The sequence below is a fragment of the Vicugna pacos genome, chromosome 12 (assembly GCF_048564905.1).
Source record: "Vicugna pacos chromosome 12, VicPac4, whole genome shotgun sequence".
Taxonomy (NCBI): Eukaryota; Metazoa; Chordata; class Mammalia; order Artiodactyla; family Camelidae; genus Vicugna; species Vicugna pacos.
The window spans coordinates 47,828,516-47,846,816 of NC_132998.1; the positions used below are offsets into that span (position 1 = coordinate 47,828,516).

Genomic DNA, 18,301 nt, shown 5'->3' on the forward strand with positions numbered 1-18,301 from the left:
AGAGGCTCTTTAGTAAATATCTCGATGTCTCCTAGATCAATCAGCTACATTTCTCCCAGATATCCCCAAAATCTTCAAGCCTTAACGCATTCTTCTTCTTTCAATCATCCCCTCTCAATAACTCTCCCAGACTTCAGACAATACTATAGAGCTACAAGTAATCAAGACAGCATGGTATTGGTACAAAAACAGAAAAAAAGACTGATGGAACAGAATAGAGAGCCCAGAAATGAACCCACAAACTTTTGGTCAACTAATCTTCGACAAAGGAGGCAAGAATATACAATGGAATAAAGACAGTCTCTTCAGCAAATGGTGTTGGGAAAGCTGGACAACAGAATGTAAATCAGTGAAGCTAGAACACTCCCTTACACCATACACAAAAATCAACTCAAAATGGATCAAAGACTTAAACATAATACAAGATACAGTAAACCTCCTAGAAGAAAATATAGGCAAAACATCTCACGTACATCTCAAAAATGTTCTCCTAGGGCAGTCTATCCAAGCAATAGAAATAAAAGCAAGAATAAACAAATGGGACCTAATTAAACTTACAAGCTTCTGTACAGCAAATTAAACCATAAATAAAACAAAATGACAACCTACAGAATGGGAGAAAATTTTTGCAAAAGATGAAACTGACAAAGGCTTGATCTTCAGAATATATAAGCAGCTCATATGACTTAATGAGATAAAAACAAACAACCCAATCCAAAAATGAGCAGAAGACCTAAATAAGCAATTCTCCAAGGAAGACATACAAATGATCAATAGGTGCATGAAAAAATGCTCAGTATCACTAATTACCAGAGAAATGCAAATCAAAACTACACCAGTCAGAATGGCCATCATTCAAAAGTCCACAAATGGTAAATGCTGGAGAGGCTGTGGAGAAAAGGGAACACTCGAACACTGCTGGTGGGAATGCAGTTTGGTGCAGCCACTGTGGAAAACAGTATGATGATTCCTCAAAAGACTAGGAATAGATTTACCGTAAGACCCAGGAATCCCGCTCCTGGGCATATATCCAGAAGGGACCCTACTTTAAAATGACACCTGCACCCCAATGTTCATAGCAGCACTATTTACAATAGCCAAGACATGGAAACAGCCTAAATGTCCATCAACAGATGACTGGAGTAAAGAAGATGTGGTATATTTATACAATGGAATACTATTCAGCCATAAAAACCGACAACATAACGCCATTTGCAGCAACATGGATGTCCCTGGAGAATCTCATTCTAAGTGAAGCCAGAAAGAGAAAGAAAAATACCATATGAGATCGCTCATATGTGAAATCTAACAAAACAAAACAAAACAAAAACAAAAGAAAAAACCACAACATAAATACAAAACAGAAACAGACTCATAGACACAGAATACAAACTTGTGGTTGCCAAGGGGGAGGGGGTGGGAAGGGATAGACTGGGAGTTCAAAATTTGTACATACTGACAGACATATGTAGAATAGGTAAACAAGATTATACTGTATAGCACACAGAAATATATATAAGATCTTGTGGTAGCTCACAGTGAAAAAAGTGTGACGATAAAAATATGTATGTGCACGTATAACTGAAAAATTGTGCTCTACACTGGAACTTGACACAATATTGTAAAATGACTATAACTCAATAAAAAAATGTTTAAAAAAATCATCCCCTCTCTTTTTGACTTTGCTATTTAAACATCGTGTCACCAACATTTTCTTCCCTTTAAACAAAAAGTTGTCTTGAGGATGACCCACTCCTCTTTTACTTCTGTGTCATTTCTCCGAAGGACTCTAACAATGCCTCTCCACTAGTCTCTTTGTTATCAGTCCATTTTTACTTTCAGTCAAATCTCATCACTCTTCTCCCAGTCAACAGAATGAACTTTCCCCAGAAAGAATGGATATCAATCTCTTCCTTTGAAATGGCTGTTGACTCGCCATTGTCTGCGGGATAAAGTCCAAGCTCTGTGATCTGGCCCACAGAGGGCTTCTGGGTGTTGTCTCAGACTCTCTACAGCTTCATTTCCTAGGCACGTCCTCCACCCCATGTTCTGCACTGCCACCACACCTATGCCCGTTGCCTGGGGCCTCTATTCCCATAGGTCCACAGCTTTTCTAGTGGTTTCCTTCATCTGAAACACCATTGCTTCTCTTCCCCCCACACTGTGAAATCTTACTTCTATTTCAAAATCCTGCTTGAATGTCTCCTTCTTGTTGAGGCATTCCCCAAGCCTTCCAGAGTGAGTTCTGTCCCAGGTCTTTATTCCTGTCTAAGTATTAGGTTCATATGGGAATTTATCAGGGTAAATGTCTTTCTCCTCAACAGACTGCATTGCTTGCCAGGACAGGAATTACAGTACATTTGTTTTTGCATTCTCAGGTCCTATCACGGGGTTCAACACAAAATAACTGTCTGCTCTTTACTGGGTAGTATTACTTACATAACAAGGGCATGTTAATTACAACCTTTTAACCAAGGGAAGTTGTTTGAAGAATGGAATTATCAGAAGTATACTAAAGGAGGGAACGAAATGACACATCTTCATTGTGTCCTTATTAAGTGACAGACAGTTTATGTTTAGTCTCTCATTTATTCCTCACAATGGGCCTGCAAAGGTGATACTCTATTGCTGACTGTACATACTGCTGACTGAAAAATATGAAACTGAAGGCTTTAAACATTCACTCATTTGTACAAGTTACACATCTTATAAATAACAGTACCGAAACTTAAACTTTCATCTGTTGGATTCTATAAGCTGTACTGGGTTCTTGTAAACCATATCATTTTCTTGCAAATTACAACTTGGAGTATTCTAGTGCTTCTTTTGTGATTAATTCATTATCCTTTGGATTTGTGAATATCTCTAAGACATTAATAATAACTTTTTATTGCCTTCAGAGTATCGTCTCTTCTAGTCTCAAATAAATTTACTTTCAACAGATACTCTTCAGCATTCAGAGAATATGAAATAATTTCATTCAATAGGTTACTTTATGGAGAAATCTGAAATAGGCAGTGAAACAAATTTTAAATAGTAAGATACTTTTAGTAACCAAGCAGCTCTCCTCAAAAATCTTCCAAGTAAATACTACCTTTTAAATGTTTAAGCCACATTTTAGGAAGAGCTGGCAAAGACGGCACGTTATTTATAAGTTGCCACTCTGCTCATTGCACACATGACTGACTAATCAAGCAAACACACTTTTCTGCTGAGCCCTGTGGCAGCCTCAGAACCTCGGCCAGGATTCCAGCAATGCTTATTAATCAAAAGACTTAGAATGAAAATAAAAACTTGCTTGCATCTCTTCCTTATGCTCTCATTCAATGCATTGTTAAGAAGATTTTATGTGGTTCAGGGTTGGATTCTTATAGAAGGTTCTGTTTCTTCTGCAGTTATCCTAGTAGTGAACCTCCATGCAGAAGTAAAAATTACATAATCTTCTCCCTTAGCTTTCATCTTGAAACATCACGTGACCCGGATATAAAGGACATGTGTATCGTTAAAACTCACCAAAACTTAGTATCCAAGCCTCACATTTCTATCATTCTTTATCTCCATTGGCTACTATCAGGCAAAAATCTCAGTCAAGACAGTTAATACTTCAATTGTCTTAACTGGTGTTTAATTCCTATGATAATGAAAATATTCTTTCAATGTCTACTATTGGCCCAGATAAGAACCTGGAAAGCCACAGCGACTTGCTAAGAGACTGAACCTTTGTCTCGATGGCAGCGGAAAATATCAAAAGGTTTAAATTGCAAAATAAATGGGAAATTCTCAGGTTAGTGACATCCTTTTCCTGAGACATGTAAAGGAGGAATTAGAGGATGAAGGAGGTTGGGATATTTAGCAAGCCTGGAACCAGGAGACCATGTAGGAACTCACTGCTCTAATTCAGGAAAGATCTGATGAGGGCGTGAATGGAGGCAGAGGCACAGGAAATAAGTACATGATTAATGAGAGAAGTTATAATTATGGACATTGGAATTAAAGAGAAAAATCCAAGATGGCTCCTGGACCTCTGGCTTGAGCTGCACAAGATGGTTACGTAAGAGTAGAGATGCAGAAAAAAGAGATGTAACAGCCCTGGTACAGTTTACAAGGAGAAAAAAAATCAACACTCTTACTTGTAAGTGATGACACTAGTCACAAGGTGAATGAAGTAACAGGAAACACTAGGACGATGGGTACTCACAGGTGAGTAATCCCCCTCCACAGTAGAAAGATCACTTTATGATCTTATTATAACAGTTCTATTCTAAAATGTACAGCACTTATGGATGTTGAATAAATGAATAAATAAGACATTGACTTCACACTCCTAAGGTTTTTAAAGTGGCAAAGAGACATAGATATTGAGAAATTTCATTTAGTTTTGGGTTCCAGTTATTCTAATAAGCATACATTCATTGATGTAATCAACCAATTAAAAACCCATTACAAAGGCTTTTATTGGCCACCAACATGTTTTGGCATTTTGCTAGAAAGATTTAATTTGGGCAAATTAGGTTTAAACATGAAGGGATGACCATTTCACTGTGAGAAGTATAACCCTTAAAACCACATCTGCTAACTCAAAACCCTTCCTAAGAAGTATAATTAGATATTTAATGGAAACTGAACTGACTTCAAGCTTGGAAGGAGGAACACAAAAATATTAGGCAAATGTGCAAAAAGTGCACTTCATTCCATTATTTATTTTCTGTGAATTATTAAACTGAAATCTAACACACTTCTACTTTCACTTTCTCCTTGACCAAGTCATGGCAGCTTCCTGAACGTGAAATGGCATTTTCACGTTTCATGTTTCACTTGAATGGGTTCTTACACTCTGCTAGCTGAGTTAGCATCCTTTATTGAATCACCTGTTTAAATGTCTAGGTCTTCTTTTAGGTGATGAGCAATTTGAAAGGTTAAAGCATCATCATATTATTGCTGCACATCTAGTATCTCTTTGCACATAGTGGAGGCTGAATCTTTCTTTGTTGAAAGGTCACATCTGATCTTTCAAATCACCAACGAAAAAGAACACTGTGCTCTAAGGTAATATATGAAAGATCATTAGAACAATACTGGTTTTCATTAAGCTGTATGGTGTTCATCAACTATGCCCAGCTGAAGAGTGACTGCTTCATTAAAACATAAAAATAAGGCACGAAACAGTAACTTTTTAAATGATTGTACTTAATATAAATATAATTGAATGAACTGTTTTTCAGAGCAATTTTTCATATTACGTAGGTTTTACAGCTCCTCGTCTATATTACAATTATTTTGCAGAAATTATTTTAGAATCAACCATGTTTCCTCCCTCCAGTCTTGTAATCACACAAATATGAGTGGAGATCCCTACACAGAATCCTTCTACAGCCAGACATTTAGTTCCCCCAATTCACAAAGAAAGAGAAAAAAATGCTTAATCATAACATCACATTTGTTCCATAAACACTATTTCCAAGAACCGAGGAGGGATACAAAGAAACAAATTACAGAATATGAGATAAGAAATTTCTCGGGCGTAAGTTTTAGTGGAAAATTTTTACCTCCCAATTTTACTTTTATAAGATGGTATCATGTTAAGAAGGCAGGAATTATCTCCTTTCAAATTAAAGTGGCTTGAGAGAAAACTAGGAATAAATTACCCAAGATGTATTATAATTAAATACGTTGGAAGAAAGTCTTAACTAAGGATTTTCACACTAAATAACAAACATTGAAGACAGTAAAGCACATTGACTAACATTCTTAAGACTGAGATAGACTGAAATATATTTCTTTATATATTCTATGATAGCTAAGGATAGAAATAAAATCATATCTTCACAACTAAGATTTAAAGGAAAAAATTCCTTAAACCAAATTCTTCCTTTAGTATACATCATTTCCCTTCTGTAGGATCCTTGGGCAATGTTATAAAATGATAACTGCCAAGCTACTAGCTCTAAAAAAGAAGAAAGTGTCCAGCCACTTCTGCAAAGTATCTTGTGTACTTCAAAATCATATACATTCCTTCAAAAATATTTAAGACATTTTGTAACAACTATACTTATATCAGGGTATGTGAGAAAAATATTTTGTCCCTATCCTTCAATTTTGCAGAGACTTCACTAAAAACAGTTATTGCCAAATCCATAAATGAGTCAGAAACTTCGTCTTCACCCACATGTGTTTCTTCTTAGTAGCTGGGTGGCTGAAATATCACCCTGATTACATGTGAGACAGGTTACTGTGATAACTTATCCCATTAGTGAAATGTGGTATGTAAATATATTGTAACCTCTATCTTATCTTAAATTTCAACTGACAGTTAATGAGGCCACCTCCATGGTTTGCTTTTGTGGGCTCTCAAAACAGTAACTGAGGAGGGAGATGCCTGGGTAAGATATTACTGCATCAAAGTCTCTTAGGAATGCAGGACTTCAAGATAAAGGAGAACTCAGGAAACCAGGCTCATATTTCTCCCCCAGTGTTACCGTAAATTAGATCTTCCGCCCTGCTTTTACTTACATGTAGGTCAAACACTATGCTGTGTGGTGGAGCTTTTCCATTTATGACTTTCATTTTGGGTTCAAATTACACTGCAATGCATCCAGTGTTTCATTCCAGAAGTTTGTTTTAATGAAACCACCTTAAAAAAAAATTGGACCCAGAATACTGGTAGACAAAACTATTTTCTAAACTGAAAATTTCAACACACTTTGGACAAGACTACCCTGATTAGTGAAGAATCTGGGTCATTTAATACTTCTGAAGATGTAAAAAGTATTGTTGAAAACACAGACTATGTTAACAAGCTATTTCTTCATACACATGTTCATGGAAATGACCTTTCGCTACTATACTTATATAATCATCATATAAATGAATGTCTAGAAGATGTATGAGAAAGTCTGTTTTAGACAGTTCCTTATAATTGGGTTAATCTCGATTTACTGCAAAGCAAATGTAACCATCAAGACTAACTCAGCTGCAAAAACGTGCAAGTCCCCCAAATCCAGTTCTATGCTCACCCTGTCATTTCCTGATGATTTGGTTTTCCATGCAGATCTGACAACAGGAAAATATTCAAGTCATATTAACATGATAATTAGGGTTTTTATAACAGTTGCATTCTCTATTGTAAGTCAACAACTTGAATCTTTGTGAAAGAGTTTTTAGTGGAAAACAGAGTAATACATAATAATTTCATATGGTATCAAATTGCAGATATAATCAAGCCTACATTATCAGTGCTCTGTTTGACAAGAGAGCGCCCCATAAATACTAAAAATAATATAGAACCAAATAATTTCTAGTGCTTGGGAGACAATGTTCATAGAATATATAAACAAGATATCAAGATGTCCTCAAGTAAAATGTTAGAGCAATAAATCACAAATCAGTTACTCTGAGTCACTGCTCTGTGATACATGAGTCATGTATTTGGTACTTAAAAGACCAAATTATGAAACATTGGCTCACCATTGCTTTTACCTAGACATTTATGTCAGAGAGCACCAGTCTTACATTCTGTCAACTAAGAATCAGTCTAATACTTTAAAATATATATTATATTCTCACAACTCCCTTCAAAAGATAGAGTATAATTACAATGTTGTCAGTTTCTGTCTGGAGAAATTAAGCTCAGTTAATTGATTCTTATTTTGTTAAAGAAAAAATAAAGTTATCAGAATGAAGAATGATTCTGCGATGAATGTGATGCCATTAGCACGTTGATAAAGGAATAACTAAGGCTTAAATTCACAACATCAAAGGATAATCTGATAGAGAAAAGCGCCCATCAATGAACAGGCAACTTCAACAGATTTTGGAAACTGGAAGTATATGGAGCTATTGCTCCGCACATAGCAAGGGAAGCCTCATCCTGCTATACACAGGAAGAGGGGATCCCACCTACAAGACTAAGGGAATTAGGAAACTGCAGATAAAATGAAGGGGATACAAAAAGAGGGAAATTAATCAAATCTCCATGTCAGTTACTACTGATGACCACTCTATGGCCAGTCATAAACAAATCAATGACTTGGCCATCCAAACAGAGAAGAAGCAATTTTAACTATAATAACTGAATAATTTCAGAGAAAAGATTCTGGCAGAGGGGTCCCTCAGTTTACCTGTACTGATATTCCTCTAAAGCATCATTAAATGAGCTCAGGCTCTTTTTTTTAATAGAAGTGTAGTTTATATAGAATATTATGTAAGTTTCAGGTGTACAACATACTGATTCATATCTTTAAAGATTATATTCCATTTATAGTTATTATAAAATATTGACTACACTCAATGTGTTGTACAATATATCCTTGTAGCTTATTTATTTTATACATGGTAGCTCATACCTCTTACTCCCCTACCCTTATCCTTCTGTTTCCTTCCCTCCTCCCCTCACAGGTAACCACTAGTTTGTCCACTACATCTGTGAGTCTGTTTCTTTTTTTGTTGCTGTTGTTATATTCACTAGTTTGTTTTATTTTTTAGATTCCATGTATAAATGGTATTACACAGTATTTGTCTTTCTCTGCCTGACTTATTTCACTTAGCATAATGACCTCCAAGTCCTTTCACGTTGTTGCAAATGGCAAAATTTCATTCTTTTTTATGGCTAAGTAGTATTTTATCTTCTTTATCCACTTATCTGTTGATGGACACTTAGGTTGTTTCCATATTGTGGCAATTATTTTAAAAATGTTTCTATGAACACTGGGGTGCATGTATCATTTTGAATTAGTATTCTTGTTTTTTTCAGATATATACCCAAGAGTGGAATTGCTGGGTCATACAGCAGTGCTATTTTTAGGTTTTGAGAAACCTCCATAATGTTTTCCATAGTGGTGGCACTAATTTACATTCCCACCAACAGTGGACAATACAAGGGCTCCCTTTCTCTACTTCCTCACTAACATTTGTTATTTGTGGTCTTTTAGATGATAGTCTGGCCTGTTACCTATCACTTATACTTACATGCAAACAAATACCAACTTTCAATAGACATTCAAGGAAGGCTTTACATAAGAAAGAATCAGAGTATGTCTTGATTCATGTTTATAATAGCCATTAGATAAGTACTGCACTGGTTTTAAAACTTTTGGACTCAATCTATACTAAGACACATGGAAGAATCATGTGTACACAATAGAATGTAAATTGTATGAATTTTACTTTTAAAAAAGTCAAAGTGCAAATGACAGAGGTTGGGAATTGTTAGTGGCTGGGAGAGAACTGAACAGAAGGGCTAATGTTCATGTTTTACAAAAGAGAATGCTGAAAGATATTCCACAGTTGATGGAAAAAGAACTAGAGATGTTATTTCATTATTTATTTAAAGTTACAAAGATAACAAATGAAAGAACTAAAACGAGTGGGATTTAACTATGTTAGTATCACTCCTATAAAGGCCTGTATTCACTACCGATCTGTGTTTACTATCTCTGATTCCTTCCTCCTGTTTTCCATTGAACAGATTCCAATCAAGGTATCACAGCAACTACTCTACTGGAAAAGCTCTCATCGAAGTCTCCAGGGCAGAACCCATGGGCTGTATCTCGGGACTCATCCTGCTTACGCACAACATTTGATGCAGCTGAGGTCCTACAGGTAGGTAGGTAATGGTTAGAAACACAAACCCTGTAGTAGCCAGATCACCTAAATTCAACTTATAGATTAGTCACCATAAAAGTTTGTGAAATTTAACTGGCCTTTCCATTTTCAGTTTCTCTATTTGAAAAGTAGGGTTAGTAATAGTACATAGGTCCCAGGGTGGTTGTGTGGGTTGAAAGAATGAATATGAATAAAAAACACAGTCGGGACTCCATGTGAATTATTACTACTAATCCCTCCCTTCTAATTGCAACACTTCCTTCACTTGCCTTCTAAGAAAACAGGTTCTGGTTTCCTTCCTACTTCACAGGCTGTCTCTTTTTAGTCTTCTCTACCAGGTCTTAATATCACCTGGATCTCTAAATATTGGTGGACTCATGACCCCAGTACTCAGCCCTCTTCTCTTCATCTATACAAAGATTTTGATGATACTGTCATATATAGTCTTACAGTTTTTATAATTTCTATATGCTTATATCACCAGAATCTTTGTCTATAGTCTACACCTGTCCCTCACACTGCAGTCTTGCATTTCCACTTGCCTCCTTAATTTCTCCACTTAGACACACTTAGTAGACATTTCAAAATTGAAATGTCATAAGTGAATATCTGATCTTCTCCATACCAAACCTGCTTTTCCCACATTTTTTCCATTTCAGTAGATGGAAACACCATCTTCCCAAAAAAGTCTTCTGTCTGTTTTCCAATCCCACCGCAAATCTGTCAGCTTTCTATTGATACTGCCTTCAAAATATATTTGAAATTGATTCTCCTCTCTCCACTTTCACTATGGTGGCCCAAGCTTTTCTACGTGACTCCTTGCTTGTACCTTTTTCTCACCACCATCTATTCTCAACAGAGAAGGTAGAGAGACCCTTTGATTTTTATACCTGTTTATTTTTCTCCTATGGTATTTTGTAGTTTCCAGTCTTTCCTGGAATAAAATCCAAAGCCCTTACAACGGTAACAGAGTCATACTAGTGTCCACCTGCTCTTCCTCTGAAATGTTTTCTACTCTTTTTCTACCTCCTTCCCTCTGATCTCGCCCTTGAAATAAACCAAACAGACTCCTAACTTAAGGTCTTCACCACTGTCATTCTGTAACCTGAAACTACTTACAGGATAACCACACGGCTAGATCTATCACCTCTTTGCACAAAATCATCTCAGTGAGAACTTCCTCAAAGGCCTGTTGAAGTTTGTAGAACTATAGCTCCTACACATCTTATTTCCCATTTTCTGATTTATGCTTCTTTACCATCAGCTGGCCCAACTACTGGTCTATATTTAATTTTTTAACTGTTTGTCTATCACTAGAATGTAAGCTTGAAAAGGCCAAGGATTCTTTCATCGCTTTTGCCCTCTGCTATATCTCCAATGTTCAGAAGAGTGCCTGGGACAAACTAAGTGCTTAATTACCCCTGTGGAGTATATTAATGGGGGCTGGGGGAGGGCATAAACCAAAAGGTAATGACCAAATTAATGAATAAAAAGTTAGTGGTGGTGGAGAGGGTATAGCTCAAGTGGTAGAGTGCATGCTTAGTATGCACGAGGTCCTGGGGTCAATCCCTAGTACCTTCTCTAAATATAGATGAATAAATAAATAAACAAACCTTAATACTTCCCCCTCAAAAAAAATTTTAAAAAGTTAGTGGTAGTAGCAATTCATTAAGCTACATGGGACTAACTACTAAAGAAAATACCTAAAATCATTAATGGGGTTACTCCTGTGTAGTTAGACCAGGCTTGGGAAGGTCTGAGCATTGGGCTGTTCTTTTTAAATAATGAAGATACTGCTTTGAATTACTTTTATATATTTAATAAGAGTTAGAAGCACAATGGAGAGACTTGAGCATGGAAGAAATAGTGATGCAGGTGACTTGAGGTTTCTGATGTAGGTCAATACATTTTATTGTACATGTGGTATGAACTTAAAGTGGGAGGAAGGAAGATGTAAGTGGCTGGTTTGAGTGTTTATTTTATGCTAAGTATTGTGCTAAGGAGGCATCTGAAACATAAATTATTTCATGGGACCTTCTCAACACCATTTTGAGAAAGTTACCACCATTCCAATATTAATTAACACTGGTACCTGAGCAGGTTAAAATCACTTGCCTAATGCCACACTACTGGGCATTGGTACCCAGAAATGAAACCCATGTCTGCCTGACTAAAATAACCAAAACTATATAGATGCTGCTTCATCTCTAACAACATAACTATGAGTGATGTTTAAAAGAGTGGAATAAAAGCATAGAACATAAGCAAAGTGTATGAGAGTGAGTGTATGTCTGTGTGTGTATATACAATGTTACACCCTCTCTTGGTTTCCTAAATCAGTCACGTAAAGAATAATTTCTTTCCCTTCAATTATTTCTCTCTAGGAATAAACAAATCCTGCTATGAAAAAGAAGATTCATAAATGTCCTTTGTTTCATTTCCTTTAAAGTTTAATTGATTCACTGTCTTTTTTGAAGACCACACTATAGGCCACAACACAGAGCTGAGTTAAGCAACTAATTGAAGCCAGGTTCATGAGGGCTTAAATTACCAGAGTCTTCCTGTCATCTTAAATTAAACTTCCTTATATACTTTTCAAGATTTATAACTCCAGGCTGAAAAGCTGTAAACCATCCCAGTTTCAGAACAAATCTCCCAGAAGGAAATGATGTTTCCTGGAAAAGAGGAAGGCAAGTGTCCTCTGTGGGAAGAGGGTTCCAAGAGCAATGTGTGTGGCAGGGGTCACCGGAACCTTGGGAAGGGGCTGCAAAGAGAATAGACAAGTCACTCAAAGAACACGTGCCCAGAGATTCTGCAGTCTGACTTGTGAGTCCTATAGGAAGGAGCAAGTTCATCTAAACAGCAAGTAGACACATTCTTGACTTTCTCCTACAAAATGAAAAGCAGAGGGTAAATGATCCTCTGTGGAGATCATAATTTCCCAAGTTCCCAAAATAGCTCTTATTTTAGTTAGAAAGACTTATTAGCACTGTCTTCAGCACTCACCTACCTATGTAATTTCTTACCTACTCTTTCACATTCATATTTTTCTTTTTTCCCTGATTTAATTCTCTATAATATAAAAATAAAATATTGGGGCATGTGGTGAAATAATCACTCTTTCGGGGCTGGTACAATTCACCAACTATTTAATAACAGGATGAGAAATCATTTAATAATGTAGACAAAAATTAAGCTAAGAGGCCCATATTTTAGGGAAAATCACCTCCCTTTTTTAAGCTTTTAGCAAATAAAAAACAGTATCTTTTATGTGTACTATTAACCTAACACCTAAGGTATAATCAGACCAGAACATAAGAAAAATAAATTTTCCCTTTATAATTTTCTTTCACTATAATGTTTTCCTAGATTGTCTCGGGGAAATTAGACATTCATAACATGAACTCAGCTCACTGCTGGCTGGACTCATGTGCCAGGCACTGAGTATCGTTTTGGTGAAACGGAACTTTCTGTTACCTTTCACGTCGACTAGAACTCTGTCAAAGCACAACGTATGAAAGAGTATGGTCAGCAGAAATATCCTGAATGCCTATGACATACTAACTGGTGGAAATAAGGTTCCCGAGTTTGAAAATCATAGGACTACAGGTGGATTATTCAAGTCAAATGAGAAAAGAGATCAGCAGTCAAGGAAGAAGGCTGCCCTCACATATCATCAACTAAACTTATACCAACCCCGTCATCTCAGGATAAATTCAGAACACGTGTCTTTCAACAGCATTTTAACATCAGTTTACACTGATAAGGATGATTATATTAATACTATTTATTAACAAAACAAATTAGTGATTCGGACATTGTAAAGACAATACGTTTGTGTCGGATTAGTTGTGGTGTTCATATTTTTTACCAGCCTGTAATTACATTTTTTAAACTTTGTACTAGCTGAAAATTAGAGGCATCATTTCTTCATACCAGATCAGATAACTTACTTGGTTGTCTAAACAAACATGACAGAGAAGAAAGCAGTTATAAAAATATATCACTTTAAGCTATCAGTGATATTTCATAGCCCAAGCACTTCACTCACGTTACCTACTTACTTTCTGTGGAGCCAAAATGCTAATGACCTTGGTAATTAGTTTTCTTATCTCACAGTACAGAAGTCGCATGCTAGGAAAGGAGTGGTACTGTGTAGCGGTAGTAACACTGATAGCAGTGAATGAATGAATGAATGACAGCCAGAAAATAAAGGGAACATAATATTTCCAACAAACAGATTAAAGACTGAACAGGACTTTAGTCAGGGATCCATTAGGATGGAGGATAATAGTTCCATGCACCTGGATAATGTCTGATGGCCCCACGACATACCATTCTGAAACTAACTCTAGTTCAGTATCATGACCACCCAAACATCAAGAACATATTTATCTTTACTATTCTAGTTTTGTAAATAAATACAATTTTCATTTTAAATGACACAATTGAACTGCAAACGTTAGAAAGTCTTTCTACTTAAAATGAGAAGCAGCTATAATGCAGATTCACTCATTCTGACCTTAACTCATTTCAGAAATAATTACTGAGAACCTACGATGTCTAAGGTTCTGTGCTAATCCCTTGAAGTTCAAAAAGGGATTAAAATGTTAAAAAAAAAAAACAACTGCTGTCCTCACTGTGCTTCCATTTGGAGCGGGTGACAATAATAAACAGTGAATATAGTAAATAAGTAAATTGCACGTTAGAGACTGATTGGAGCTACAGAAAAGAAGGAAAAGTTCAGCAACAATAGTGGGGAGTGGAGGCGGACAGCCTGCAGTGTTGAAAGAGTAGTCAAGGAAAGCATCAGTGCGAAGGCTACACTGGAGCAGCTGACTTGAAGGAGGTGAAAGTGTAGCCAAGGGGTTGTCAGAGCAAGAGCACTCCACGCAAAGGAATCAGCTACAGCACATTTCCTTAGGTGGGGAGCAAGCCCAGACTGTTTGACACCATTGCAAGTCTTTGTGCAAAAGAATGACCTGTGCAAGTATGTTCAAAGTGTTTTGTACGTACTGATCCATTGAATCCTCAAAGCAATCATATGAGATCCGTGCCATTTTTAATCCCCTTTTAGCAAATGAGAACCCGAAGCATAGAGAGGTTAGGTAAGTTGCCTGAGACCACACAGGTAAGAAGTGGTGAAAATGGAATCCAAGGGCAGCCAGTCTGATTCTAGAGGTGTGCTCTTAACAACTAGATCTTCAATATTCACACACATGCACACAGGACACACAGGGGCCGGCATGCTCACATATATGTGCGCACATCCACACACCCACAAACACACACCACGCACTCAAGACTGGAGAAAGAGCTGGGAGGCCAGGAGAATTTGTTACCCATACTCTATTTCTCTTGCTCCACATTTAATTTTTTCTCCTGTGTATTTTACTTGTCAACCTTTAGATCAAAATGTCTGCCTGAATGAAAGGTGTTCAAACTGATTGAAAACATTTGGGGTTATTCTCAAAATAGGAAAACCAAATTAGCAATTCTTAATGACTAAAATAAATATTGTGGAAATATAGGCAGGTATGCCAACTTATTTTAAATAAACAAAGAGAACAAACCAAAGCCCTCTCATGAAACAATGTGTACTATGATTTTTTTTTTTTAGGTCTACAGAGAGAAATACAAAGACATCTTCTGGTTAAATACCTAATATAATACAGCAACCAGTCATTTACACTATTTACTTGGGAAAAGCTTTGTAATCAATAGAAAGACTTCATAAATCATGATTTATGACTCACACCTCAAGCAAATGAAGATAAATGTGTCATTGGGGTTTTTTCTATCTTAATTATCTTGGTTCTGTTGTATAGACATGTATTCCTTTTTCAACTATACTATCAATACGGGCTTTTGAAAAATGTTTAGATATATTGTTATATTTATGTTCACATAAATTATAATTCATAGACTATTTAACTATATCTATATTTAACTATATCTACTATTTAACTATAAATCTATACACATGGAAATAACTATTACTGTCTGAAATACAATATTCTCCAAAACATATAATAAATTCTGTAGAAATGAAGACTTTGAGCTCCTACTTAACAGGGTCCTAAGCACTACATTTAGTACAGTAAGTATTCTGCACTTATTAAATTATCAATCCAAAAAGTAGTTAAATCCAATTTATCAAAACAAGTATTTAAAGAATCTGTCTCAGAATTAAAAGACACTGGTGAAGATAATGCTTTTCATAACCCTTCACTGAGAAAAATAAGATAGCTCTCCCCAAGATGGTGTAAAATGACCATGCCTATTAAATATAGCTCAATATTTTAAAATATAATACCATTTCATCATATCCATGCATATCCAACAAGAATAGAAAAATATCTCCCCCAAAGGGTCATAACTACTGAGAAATTTTGGGCAAGAAATTCAACATGGCAGATATAGAAACAGAGTGAAGTAAAGCAATGACAAATGAGATCTCATATCACTTCCAGAGTCAACATCCTTTGTACAATATCACTTTATTTCTAGTATTTTTCCAGCTACTATTCCTGCTTCTTTCTCATTCAAATGGCTTAAACCAAACTCTAGGAAATATAATTTTTGGCAGTTCTCAAAATCTAGATCTCTTTCTAGTAACCCTCCCCCCCCAAAATTAATAATAAAAAATTTAAAAGATATTTCCTTTTTATCTGCTTCTCTATTCTCACAGAAATCCAAAGAACTTACACCATAGAGAATGCTGTTTTTCACTTAGATTCCTGCACAATTTCACTTGGCATCACAAGAAGTCAGACAAGCTTAAAGCACAGAAGCACATCTGCTTTACTGAGTAATAAGAAATATTCCTTATCACTCCATGGCATTTGTAGACATTCCGTATTTTTTGGCGAAACTATAATTTTTCCTTGTTGATTTAATAATTCACTAATGAGTAAAATTTGCCAAAGGAAATAGTGTCTACATGGCTGTACAGAGACAGAAATATTGCTTAATATGATGTGAGGCTGACAGATGAAAGAGACGGGGATTTCTGAATTGTTGAATATTTGACAAGAAGTGGGAAGTGGTTTGTGAATGTATTTTGGAATTCTGTTTTAACTTTTTGAGTCAATACTAATCACCAAAAACAAACTCAAGGTAAACGGCATTACTAGATTTTAGGCTTGGCTTCTGAGATGGAAAAAGTTAAATATTTACAAATGTTTGATAGGTGTGTATATTTTAGAAGATGACAAAGAGTGTTTTCCTATTGGGCATTCTCCCTCCTGAAGAAAAACAATCCTAGCTATTTATGCAATAGAGCTGATCTGACATCCCAATCATTGATTAGAAACAAAGGGGCAATTTGCATTAAACCTGCTCATTTCTTTCTGTGATCATTTCTCGATATGTCAACTTGGCTGGGCTTACTAAATTCCACTCATTCCATCAAACACCAATCTGGGTGTGCCTGTCAAAGTATTTGGTGGATGTGGTTAAAGTCCATGCAGCTGACGTTAAGTAAGGGACATGATCCTAGCTTATCACTAGGGTAGTAGGCCTGATTCACTCCTTGAACGGTCTTAACAGCAGGACGGTGGCCTCCTTGAAAGAAGAAATTCCACCTGTTTATAGCAGTTTCAGCTCATGCTGACAGTCGCAGCTTGTCCTTTCTGCTGGACTGCCCTTACGATTTCAGATTTGCCTAGTCAGTTTCCATGATCACGTGAACCAATTCTTTACAAAAAATCTGTTAACAGTATTTCTGACTGGTTCTGCTTCTCTGGTTGAATCATGACTGATACAATTCCAAACTGGGAAAAAGCAGTCATGGAAGAGTAAAGGAAATTGTTATGGTTTGTTAGCACCCCACCCCATTGTGTCTATGTGTACCCATAGACTCAAGTCAGACAGACATAACGTGTGTATATACGTACACACACACATACACGCATGTGTACACACACACACACACTCACATCAAAAACAGTATGTTCCCAAACACTCAAATCCTTATGTTTAACAGATCTGAAATTTTTGACAGATTTAATGATTTAACTGATCAAATGCATCAACAAAATAAAACTACACAACTGGAGACTGGGACTCAACAGGCACATTTTAAAGAATAACTATTGACTGTCCCACACTACTTACAGGAAAGACATTCTGCACACTTTGATACAAACCACAATCACCTTCAGAAAACAAACACAAATATTTCACCCAAAAAGTGATAAATGTTGGTCATTCAAGCAAAAGAAAAGTGGTTTAATGTCTATAACATCGATCAACTAATCCCATCACACTGATACAACCACGTCATTAGGTTTCTCAAACTCACAGCAATTTATTCAAAACCGGTTGTATCTGGATAAATTAATTTTGAACACCTCCCCTGCTTCCCTTCCTTACCTGGACTGCATATCTTGTTGGGTTTTGGCCTGACTGGCTTCTGCCTGAGGGGAGGCGTGAGAGACGCCCTGCTGAAGTTCCACCAAGGACTGGTAATACTGCTGTTGATGGTGTTGTTGCTGCTTGTAGCGAGACAAACTGAAAAACAGTCCTAGAATGGCTTTTAAGTTTCCATTTCTTATTTCTGTATCAAGTGGAAAATATAAAAACAGTATCATATAAGATGATTTTTTTTAACAAATAAAATTCTAGAAGCAATTCTCTTAGGCTAAATCTATGAAAACAGAAATACAACTTGACTTTCTTGGTCACAGATTCAAGCAAG

The 18,301-nt window shown here is 36.3% G+C and overlaps 1 protein-coding gene across 2 annotated transcripts in view; it reads right to left on the reverse strand.

Moving 5' to 3' along the window:
• NAV3 (neuron navigator 3) overlaps positions 1 to 18,301 on the reverse strand; it is a 309,585-nt gene that overhangs the window by 186,662 nt on the left and 104,622 nt on the right. For both annotated transcript variants that reach the window (XM_072973357.1, XM_072973356.1), the window contains exon 5: positions 17,977 to 18,160. In XM_072973357.1, coding sequence (XP_072829458.1) covers positions 17,977 to 18,160 — 184 coding nt within the window. The remainder of the gene's footprint in view (positions 1 to 17,976; positions 18,161 to 18,301) is intronic.